Here is a 12,293-nt window from a genome sequence, read left to right as displayed (position 1 = left end):
CGGGGCCCGGACAGGAAGTCCACGGCTCTGTGTTACTTTCACGTTTTAAACTTGTTATACTGCATCTTTATACCACATTTATAATACCTGACATATGGTTTTACATGAGTGTATTTATTTATGACAGTTTTGCTCTTTTTTGCTGTTCTTGATCATTTTAATCAATTAACCACAGAAAGTGATGTAAGCACCACTTCCCTTACAGGATGAGTATATATAGATGATCTGTCTCTAGTCCCAAACTACCCCTTGATGAAGTCCAGACAGGACGAAATGCGTTGGGTGCTGCTTTGATCTAAACCTTAACTACTAAGTTAAGATATTTCACTCCTTTCTTGAATTTTTGACTTTTTTAATCCCATATGTTTTTATGTCCCATGTACCTTTTTTATGTTAATTGTAATTTTCTAAGCATTTTATTCACCCCCCCTGTGCATATTATTTTTACTGTATCAACTTCCACTTTTTTACTCGATTTTGTTTTAGTGCACCACAGTTTAAATAAATTTTAATTTTTATGTAACTGCCTATTCTCTGCATTTGATTGACACCAGCGGTCGCCTTTACTACCTCATCCTTTGTTCACATGTGTTCACCATAGGCACCTATACCAGTGCCTAATTCTATTTGAGGTAACAGGCTGACGCACCAATTTAGAGGGGAGTGTCCAATAGGCAGATATTTTTAATGATCTCACTGTGGGGGTTCCATTACTAGTGTTGATAATTTGAATACTGCATCTGTGGCGCTGATAGCTTCCCTGGTACACACATATATATATATATATATATATATATATAATTTACTGGCCTCCTCAGTGCTTCTAATTTGCATATCAAAGATGTTTTGCCTGCCTGTACTAGTGGTTGAACCAGTTAATTAACATTTCAATGCTTATCTTATTGCAAACAGAGAGTTAACTAACTCCTTGGAAAGAAGAAGAGAGAAAAAAAAAATTTCTTTTTTTTTCTGTGTGCAATTTCTTACACCAAGCCAAGCATTTATCTCACCATTTCTCTCTCACTATGCCCAATTGAAACTATTTGTAAATGACTATGGAATGGGTTAAATAAATTCATTGGTAACTTATAAATGGTGCTTGATGTGACAAAGGAAACTGATTGTTCTGAGCAGACTGAAAATCAGCTATTTAGAAAGTGACCTTCCTAAAATGGCCACTGCTCCTCCCCCTTCCACATCCATGAGGTTTACACAAGATGGTGGACAGGCCATGTGGTTAGTCCAAAATGGAGGACAGACCATGCGGCTTCCTTTGTCACAAAGAAATCACAAATTATACAAGCACCAGCAGTTATTTTAGGCCTGAGTTTAAAAAAAAACTATATCTTAGGCTATGCAGCAACTTTTAAATGTACTTTTAAATCTACTTAACATATAAACAATCCAATCTGAATCAAACACAATATGACTTATTTGAACTTTGTTTTGCAACAATGTGAGAGGGTATGCAAAGTATCGGTGCCCTTTGTGTACGCTTTTGGTGGCAAAAAAATGTCACCAATTTTTAAATAGCTTTTTTCCTGTTTTACGGGTTCTATCAGCACCTCTGCAGACCGCACAGAGCAGACGCAATCTAACAGCACACAAATAGGGTTTTCAGCACATCCATCGAACATGAAAAGGTTACGTAGGATGACTTTCCGCCCTTTGCCGATAAATTAAGTCTGCTATGACCTGTTAGGCTGTGAGCATGTGAAAACTGGACGAAGCTCCCAATTGTAAACGCTGGTTTACTTACAGTACTAAAAAGCATATACCTTAAACACACTTGATACACTTTAATATTGAGCCGCTGCGGCCGCGGTAATTAACCTTTCACCTTTATGTTATTCACAAACCTTACGTACACAAAGTCGCACAGTGTACGCACTCTGCGTACGTACGCCTAAAGGGCGTAGTGACTACACAGTTTGCGTACACAGGCCTATACGCTGTTAGCACAATGCAGCAGCCCGAGTGGCTGTAAATACACTTTAATACCATAGCAGGGAAAGGAAACATGACACCAGATTGTATTTAAAATGCCGGGTTCCGACACACCAACATATAATTACTGAAAGGGGGTTACAATAACAATACAATAGAATAATGGCTACAGTCAATGGTACATATGTGTTTGGTTTTCGCCTGCGCTTCCCAGTCTGGTCCTCAGTCATCTGGGTAGATGACCTTTAGAGTCTGTGATAGTGACCTGGCATGCAGCTGGCTCTTTATACAGTGAATTAAAACATAATACAATAGACACTGTGTGCTCTTCTTCCATTGGTTCGGGGGTGGGACATATCCTGTGCACCGGGGATCATTGGTCAGCTCAAGAAGTGGGCGATAGCTAAGACTTGAGATGTGAGTTCTGTTCGCATCTGAGTTCCCGCCCCATGACCAGTTAAACCCATCACATTAATCATACATAAATCTGGTATTATTAATAACTTAATGTGGTAATATATGATAATATTCTTATTCCCACCAGATTGATGTTTACGTGACTCTGAATAATATGATCCCACACATATGATTATCTATTTCCATCCTCAAGATATACATATATCCGCATATATCCATATACTCATATATATATATATATATATATATATACATACACACACACACACACACACACACACACCTGCTATTACAATTTGTTAGGAATTTCATATATATATATATATATATATATATATATATGTGTGTATATATATACAAATATATACATCTCCAAGAGTTTAGACTATGAATGTTATTACCTCAGATTTCTAAATGTCTGGTTTGTATTTTTGTTAGCTATTGCTAATTGAGTTTCTCCTCAGCCTAGGTTCCTGGGTATTGTCTTTTGTTTGTCTTGTTTTCAGACAAGACAATGACAATCCAGTATTTATTGTTGTCGACAGAAACTGGGCTACCCTAGAATAATAGGAGTAAACAAAGGTGTTTGCCTTCTTCATAGAATTTCAAAGCTTTGTGTAAATAAGGCCATTGTATTTGAGTGTCTGGGAGTTTAATTTATGTGTGACCGATCTTCATGCTATTAGAAGAGGAAGCAGACAGTGGGGGATTTATGCAATATATGTATTAGATATATGATATGTCTTTGTGGCTTTTCCATGCGAGTACAAATTCCACTGTAATTACTCATACCACGCTCTAATGCGCAGGACCGTGGGAGCGACCATACGCAAATTGCGAATATGTGCACGCACGGCCGAATACGTACGCACACGGAGGCCATCTATGTGGTGTTTGTACGTAATGTGTGTACTGTAATATTTTCTGACTTCGACAACCCTGGAAAGGTGGCTGCTATAGGCAAAGTCTTTGGCTGCAGGAGACTAAAAGAGTGCTGGGCAGTGGGTAATTGCGTGAGCGTCATAAGGCACCACCTATAAACCTATGGAACTGAGTGTAATCACAACAGTCACCCCATGTATATGTGCCACCCTGCATGATGAAAAAAAAGGTGTGGCACATGTGGATGAAATATCCTCCCAGGCTACGCCCCTTCTAGTGAGACCGCGGACCTTTTCTTGTGCCCGCAAATACTCCCACTCGAGCTAACCTCCCCCTTTCCCCTATCATTGTGCTCTCTTTGTTATTTTCTTATAGATCCGCCCCTACCTGGCCATGTCACCTCTACTATCTTGCCTCACTTCTCTGGTAGTTGACTTTGTGGTGCAGCACTCACACTTTTTATCGCTTTCCCCTAATTGTCCCTTTCCTTGTCTGACATTGGTGATACAGTAGGCACATCTGTAGAGCTCATCTGCAGACATTTTCCCATCACACAATCCAGGAATAATGAGCGTAGCAGGGCATGGAAGCCTTATATTACTGTAAGTCTGCAGTTCTAAACTAGAGGTAGTACCCTCAAGAGTACATGCTGTCACATTCAGGGGTACAAAAAAAATATATTTTTTGAAATGGTGGGGCAGTGGGAGGAAGGGCATCCATGATATAATGAGACACATAGAGAAAGCAGTGTCATAGGAATCTCTTTCCATGCAACCCAGTATGTCATTGATTACAGGCAGAAACTACATTGACATGATCACTGATTGTCTCCTGCATAAAATAGATTGTGAAATACAGATACTTTCTGACACAGCACCTCCAATGTCAGAACTTGTGACAATGACATCAGCCTATGTTTTTTTCTCTCATTTTAATATACACTGTCGAGTCACATTATTATAATCACCAGCATGTAGCCCAGGTAACCGCCATGTGCAGCACAGACAGTAGCTAGACAGGCTGAACTGTCATATTAGACACACATCTGGTGACCCCAGGTTCATTTTGATGGTGAACTGCTCCACTGTAGCGTGTCGGTCGGCGCTCACACACCTTCATAGCTGACGTTCACCTCTCATATCAATGGCATGTGATGCTCCGCAGTTTCCGCATCGGTTATTCGAAGTGGTGCCATTTGTCCAATCATGTTACACATTCACCACAGCAGCATGCGTACAGTTCACAAACTGCGCTGTTTCAGGAATACTGCCACCCTTGGTCCAATAGCTTATAATCATCCCTTTTTATTGCTTGGATAAATCACCTCTTTACCCATGACAGCAACGAGTGATATGTGTGCAGACGACCTATCACACCTTATATACCCACCAAGCCAGCACATGACACATTACAAACTTCATGGGATATGCGCTGCAGACATCAAATGTAGGAGGCGGTCATAATAATGTGACTCGACCATGCATGTTTAATCAAAAAATACATTGTAAAACATTTATATTCTTGTGCCTCCTTTCTTAAATCTTGGTTATAGTACACTTAAACATTTTGTCTGATAGCATATATATTCATTGCAAATATTGTGCTGTGTAAATGTTGGGGGCACAAATACCACCAATTTGCTGCCAGGGATTAACATGATGAAAAATGATTGAGGGCCACTGTATTAGACATGTGACATTGGTTGATCATTGCTGATTGGCTTCTTTATGCTACAAGCACTATGACTGACGTGATTTTCATCAGGCGTCATTAATGTTGTAAATATTTGGAATTGGACAGTTTATAATAAAGACATAGGCCCTCATTCCGAGATGACCGTAACTGTGCTAAATTTAGCACAGCTACGATCATTCCCACTGAGATGCGGGGGAACGCCCAGCACAGGGCTAGTCTGCCCCGCATGTCAGTGCCGGCCCCCCCACAGAAGTATAAAGGCATAGCACAGCGGCGATGCCTTTGCACTTCAAGAGTAGCTCCCGACCAGCGCAGCTTTAGCGTGCTGGCTGGGATCTACTCGTCACTCCCCAGCCCGCAACGGCTGCGTATGATGTCACGCAGCCGCTGCGGGCCTCTCCCCGCACGGTCCGGCCATGCCTGCGTTGGCCGGACTGAACCCACAAAACGGCGGCCAAACACCGCCATTCCGCCCCCTCCCGCCCAGCGACTGCCTTTGCCTGTCAATCAGGCAGAGGCGATTGCAGCCCAGCTACGGCCTTCGGCATGCGCAGTGGGTACCTGTTCACTCGGCTGCGATAAAAAGCAGCGAGCGAACGGATCAGAATAATACAAATTCCCTCTAACATTCATTGTGACTCAATAATAATAATAAAAAACACATCAGAGATTGTAACATTGGGATTACTATGATTATACGTTGCCCAACTGTGAATAATAGCGGGCCTTATTCAGTATAGATTGCATTAGCAGTGCGATGACATACTGCTGATTTTCTAATGAGTGCGCGTGCGCAGTGCCCATATGTGTGTGCCGGGCAATGTGTTTGTGTTGATGCAAATGCTTTCACCTGATTGACAGGCAGAGGCATTTGCGCGGTGGCAACATGGTGATGCGGGGGCGTGGCGCCGAAAATGGGGACTGGTCTGGGCCATTTTTTGTTGCAGCTGTGTGATATAACATGTAAGATGGACATGCTGCGTCTGCCTTCGCAGTCAGGCAACGCACACAGGGGGCATCACTTATTTTGCAGGGACAACGATGCAATCACAATTGAATTGCGTTTGCATCGCTGGCGGCCATTTGCATGCTGGGCGACCCCCAGCATGCAATCATTAGCAGTTGCAGTTTTGCTAATTGAGCAAAACTGCAAGTGATGTTGAATAGTATCCAGCATCCACTGCTCTACTGCACTTGTTTTGAGTGAACCAATTCATTAATACCATTACATTTCAGAACTGTGCAAATAATAAATGTTGAGCGCAAACATACAAGGATACAGCTCTTCTGGAAGCCAAATGTTAGTATTATATCACAAAAATGACAATATTCTCTATTTTATTTCAATATGTACTTTATATACATTTTATACTTCAACGATATTAAAGGGCTAATGCAGAGCTGGATGGAAATCGTTTTTCACACATTTCCATATTGCGCGTACCTGTACTAAGTGCAAAAGATATGTCTAAAAACATGCTTATTTACACTTCCGTACAAGTCTACACACCCTCACTGAACACTGCTTATGTGAGAATAGCTCTTTATAACTTAGCTACGCCTCTTTGTCTCTAAGTGGAGATGCAAGTAAAATGCATAAGACTCTTCATTGCTTTTACATGTCTACACATGGTCCTGGAGGATGTTCAGAGGGAGATTTATCAAAGCTCGGAGAGAGACAAAGTACCAATCAGCTCCTAACTGACATGTTACAGGCTGTGTTTAAAAAATGACAAGAGCTGATTGGCTGCTACACTGGGGGAGATGTATTAAGCCTGAAGAAGTGATAAACCAGTGATAAGTGGAAGGTGATAATGCATCAGCCAATCAGCTCCAAACTGTTAATTACATATTGGAGCTGATTGGCTGGTGCATTATCACTTTGCACTTATCACTGCTTTATAACTTCTCCAGGCTTAATACATCTGCCCCTTTATCTATCTTCAAGATTTGATAAATCTCCCCCTCCCCCTCTCTGCAAACAGGTATACATTTAAGTCAGAATCAGGCCCTACCTAAATGTTTCATTTATTTCAGCAAATACATTGTCTCATTTTATTAAAACAAACAACAACCTGTAATCACCTCATAATGAAACAGTTGCCACACTGCTGGGCATAGCCACAGGCTTAGAATCATTTTTCTGTTATCCTTAGCCTGCCAAAATGGATGTTACAATGTTCCATTAAAAAAAAAAGTCTAGGCGGATTTGCTTTCTCTTGTTTCCTGAGCCTTGCATACTTGCATGGACCTAAGTAGATGTACACCAGCTGGCCATGTCTATCACTCTGGACAAGTCACAGAATTCCAGAATATACTTAGATCCGGCAGGGCCTGTCGCACAGTCATTAGTCTGCTGTACTTGAACAAACCAGGGCTTAAAATGAAACAAGCTTGGAATTTCACTCTGTTTTTCTAGAGAAGCCAAGTTTTGGGGATATTAATCATGAGAGATTTACCACACATTCCACTTCTTTCTATCTTCACCATGGCTGCTTTTGGTTTGGCGGAAAGACTCCCCAAAGGTTTGTTTCCATCTTGTCACTGGGTCACGGCTGTGAATTGAAAGGGTGGTGAAGGGTGAAAAAAGGGCTGTATGTATTGGGCTCAGTATTTGTGTGGTAACATGTTTTCATGTGGTAACTGGGATAGTATTTGCAATCACTATATGTAACATAGAGCTAAAACAGTGTGCTATATTAATTTGCAATTATTGATGGGTATGTATCAAGCCTTGAGGAGAGATAAAATGGCAATCAGCTCCTAATTGTCATTTTACAGGCTTTGTTTGAAAAAGGACAGTTATGAGGAGCTGATTGGTTGGTACTTTATCTCTTTTCACTTTGTTTCTCTCCAAGCTTTGATACATGATGTGTTGTCTTAATTGTGTAACCCTGAAAAATGTAAATAATATTCTTGCAATATCTTAGAGAGCATTTTTTTATTTTACTTCCTAGGAAAACTCTCTGAAGTCTGTATAATATATTTTTTGTTTACACAGAGAACATTTATCTGACTACCAAATTTGAAAAATACTTTTGTAAAAAAAATGTTTACTAAAAGATTACAATTAATTAGGCTAATTTGACAGTGAAATGTCAGGATGTCTGCTTTAATTGTGCAGGGCTTCGATATTTTACTCTGTATATCTGCATATTATGACAACCAAATTAGATGTATACATTTTTAAGGATAATGACATATAGTCCTTGACGTGTGAATCATAGAAATGTTTATAAATCCATTCATGACCACCCACTGTATATTTACAATGGGCCCAACTGGGCTTTAATCCCTGCTACTGTGAAAAGGTAACCATAAGAACTCTCACTGCTACTGTATATATCATTTTTTTAAGATTTCTTAATTATAATTTATTTTAATAAAATGATCTTGTTTGAGTACTATAGGAAACACTTTGTTTAATTGCCTCATTTATTAGGTCATTAACATAGAAACATAGAAGTTGACGGCAGATAAGAACCACTTGGCCCATCTAGTCTGCCCCTTTTTTTTTAACCATATTGTTACCTCACACCCTATTTGATCCTTACTTCTTTGGTTAGTTAATTGTTAGTTTAATTCTTAGGTTATGTATAGAAAAAAAAAATTCTGGTCCAATAACTAAAGCCAATGTTTCAAAAAGTACATGTGTGGTTTTGCATAGGTGCTTGCTAATAGTATTATTACATGTCATTTTGTGCGACTGCATGAATTGCTTAAATGCAAATATGGGAAGAATTCAATTAGCCTCGGTCATTTACAGCGGGCTAATTAAAGCAGAGGGACTATTTAATTAGAGCTGAAGGCAGTCCGCAGGCTGCACTTAACAAGGATCTCTCTTTGAGACTGAGTAGGATCAAATAGAAATCGACGTGAAATAGCCTGTTTGCGAGTGTTACAACCGTGTTAACCCATAGGTCCAGGAATTTATCCCAGATTCTATTGGATAACAGGATACGTTGATAGGGTCATTTATTGGGCAAGAAAAAGGGGCTATAATTGAATAGGGCTGTAATCGAATATCCCGGTCATTAAAACCCGAAGCAGCACCCTTTTTATCCCAGATTCTATTGGATAACAGGGTACGTTGATAGGGTCATTTATTGGGCAAGAAAAAGGGGCTATAATTGAATAGGGCTGTAATTGAATATCCCGGTCATTAAAACCCGAAGCAGCACCCTTTTTCACCCGTGGTAAATTACCACTGCTAATTGAATTACTCTTTGTACATCTATCTTTTTTTGACAATTCTGTTTTTCCCATTCATTACAATATACATTTAATCCAGTAAACTAACAAAATTAAGCTTTCTATTCTGTGTTATGATAAATACAAAGATTACAAAGAAGCTGTTTACTTAAGCTTAGAATGAAAAAAGATATTTCTGGCAAAGGAAAGAAAGCAAAAAGTGGCAACATTGTTCCATTCATTATAATGCAAACCTCCAATTTTTTAAGAAAAAAACAAACAGTTGGGTTCAATCAGATCAACATGTGCGTACAATATTTACACACATTAATTATGTTATTAATGCATAATGTTGCATGGACTTTTTACTTTTCTATGGGCTTTCTATGTTTAAGGCATTCTTTTTGATCATTATTTTTGTAGTGTAAAACAGCCTCTTACAGGTTTGCTGTCTACCATTGAGTTCTAAAAGGAAACACTTAAGGGGCTCTTGATGAGTTGTATGTACACCTGTTTCTGCAGTGTAAAATACCAAAATCCTGTGCATATGACCACATAAAAATGTATATATTTTACCGGCATCTGTATGCAGATATTTATATCTTGGGGCAGCACTGTTAAAGTTACTGCCTCACAGCACTGAGTTCATGGGTTTGATTCCCGCCATGGCCCGAACTGTGTGGAGTTTGTATATTCTACCCGTACTTGCGTGGGTTTCCTCCGGGTACTCCAGTTTCCTCCCACAATCCAAACATATACTGGTAGGTTAATTGGCTCCCAACAAAATCTAACCCTAGTGTGAATGTGTGTGTGTACGTGTGGTAGGGAAAATAGATTGTAAGCTCCACTGGGACACGAACTGATGATGTGAATGGCCAAATATTCTCTGTACATCGCTGCCGAATATGTGTGCACTATATAAATACCTGGTAAAAAAATAATAATAATAATAACATATGACACTTGCGTGTCCTTACCCTTAGAGGGGTGAAATGGGGAGTGATGGAACATGCAAAATAAGTAGAGCAAGGGAGAGTTTTTGCACATTGTCAAACTAAGTTAGACCCACATGGAGACTCATATTTGTCTGTCAGTACACGCTAATGATGACACATTTACCAGAACTAGCTAGCTACTACTGATTAGCTGTATTTTTTATTTGATTTTGTGGACGTATATTTTGATTCAATTGCTTCTTTTATTTGTACATGAGTAGGAACGAAGATTATACATCCTGTATTATAGAGGCCTATTCTTTCATTTACAATACATCAAACCTACATGCCACTGCTTTTTTGATATTGAATAAAGGTTAAGAAATTTTTATTGTGCTTATATTACCATGTTGTGTGTAATACCACTTTCACACCGTCTGAAGGTGGATCGCACACGGGAGCCTGACCCCTTTCACACCGCAGACTGCAACCCAGCATATTGCCGGGTTGGCGACGTCGGCGGTGAGCGGCGTGGCGGTGCTGGGAGATCAAGTGATATCCAAGTGCTGCCTGTCCACACACTGTGAACGGGAAACGGGTCGCACTGACCTGGCTCCCGTTCACACCGCACAGCGGGCCGGGCTGAACACGAGTTCAACCCTGCTTGCTAGCAGGGTTGAAATACCGGGTTGCTCAACCCGGTATATTGCCCCTGGTACCTTTCACACCGCACAGAAGCACGGGTTATGCGTGCTCATGTGCCGATAACCCGTGTGCAAAGCTGCTGGTGTGTAAGGGGTATAAGAGCAGTATGGTGGGGCAGCGGTACCTCTGGACTGGGGCCCTGACTTTATTGAGTTTACATGTTCGGTAAGGGTACTTCTTGCAAAGGAGCAGCAAAAAAGAAAAAAGTATTTTTGGGGGCACACTTGTTAATGAATTAAATTATAACTTTTATTAGGTATAAAGAAAGGTGTGTTTTTTACCGATTCAGGCTAAGATGAACAAAGGTGTCCAGCTCCCCTATAAATAATAATAATAAGTGGGCATGTTTTGTAAGCTCTAATGATTAGTGATGTGCACCAGAAATTTTTCGTGTTTTGGTTTTGGATTCGGTTCCGAGGCCGTATTTTGGATTCGGACGCGTTTTGGCAAAACCTCCCTCAAAATTTTTTGTCGGATTCGGGTGTGTTTTGGATTCGGGTGTTTTTTTTACAAAAACCCCTCAAAAACAGCTTAAATCATAGAATTTGGGAGTAATTTTGATCCCATAGTATTTTTAACCTCAATAACCATAATTTCCACTCATTTCCAGTCTATTCTGAACACCTCACACCTCACAATATTATTTTTAGTCCTAAAATTTGCACCGAGGTCGCTGGATGGCTAAGCTAATCGACCCAAGTGGCCGACACAAACACCTGGCCCATCTAGGAGTGGCACTGCAGTGTCAGACAGGATGGCACTTAAACATTTTTTCACCAAACAGCACATGACGCAAAGAAAAAAAGAGGTGCAATGAGGTAGCTGTGTGGCTAAGCGACCCAAGTGGCCGACACAAACACCTGGCCCATCTAGGAGTGGCACTGCAGTGTCAGACAGGATGGCAGATTTAAAAAATAGTCCCCAAACAGCACATGATGCAAAGAAAAAAAGAGGTGCACCAAGGTCGCTGGATGGCTAAGCTAAGCGACCCAAGTGGCCGACACAAACACCTGGCCCATCTAGGAGTAGCACTGCAGTTTTCTAGCAAGAGGATGAGTGCTTCCATCCTCATGTGAATCTGAACCACTAGCCATGAACATAGGCCAGGGCCTCAGCCGTTCCTAGCCACTCCGTGTCGTAAATGGCATTTTGGCAAGTTTACGCTTCTCATCAGACGCTTTTAATTTTGATTTTAGGGTCATTTTACTGAACTTTTGTAGTATACTTGGTGACACAGAGGTAGAGCAGTGGACTACTGTACCGTACTGCTATATATATACTGGTGGTCACAGCAACATTCTGCACTGTCCCCTTCTACTATATACTGCGCACAACTAAAATGCAGCACAGGTATGGATGCATAGTATACAAAAGGTTTTCATAGGTGCGCCTGATGTGTGAGGTGTATGCAAAAACTGGTTTAATACCTTAAACACTAAACAGTCAGAAAACTTGACCTAATAAGTAAATAGCAATATAGAGAAATGGGATGAAAAAAACTGTCTTTATTTACAAAGAAAA

The 12,293-nt window shown here is 40.4% G+C and overlaps 1 protein-coding gene across 1 annotated transcript in view; it reads left to right on the top strand.

Moving 5' to 3' along the window:
• The first annotated feature begins 7,241 nt into the window (after positions 1-7,241).
• The window catches only part of MUSK (muscle associated receptor tyrosine kinase), a 408,957-nt gene continuing 403,905 nt past the window's right edge, over positions 7,242-12,293 (top strand). The window contains exon 1 of the mRNA XM_063914218.1: positions 7,242-7,466. Coding sequence (XP_063770288.1) covers positions 7,388-7,466 — 79 coding nt within the window. The 5' untranslated portion in view covers positions 7,242-7,387. The remainder of the gene's footprint in view (positions 7,467-12,293) is intronic.

The sequence above is a fragment of the Pseudophryne corroboree genome, chromosome 1, assembly GCF_028390025.1.
Source record: "Pseudophryne corroboree isolate aPseCor3 chromosome 1, aPseCor3.hap2, whole genome shotgun sequence".
NCBI classification, from domain to species: Eukaryota; Metazoa; Chordata; class Amphibia; order Anura; family Myobatrachidae; genus Pseudophryne; species Pseudophryne corroboree.
This window is presented reverse-complemented; position numbering and strand designations above follow the sequence as displayed.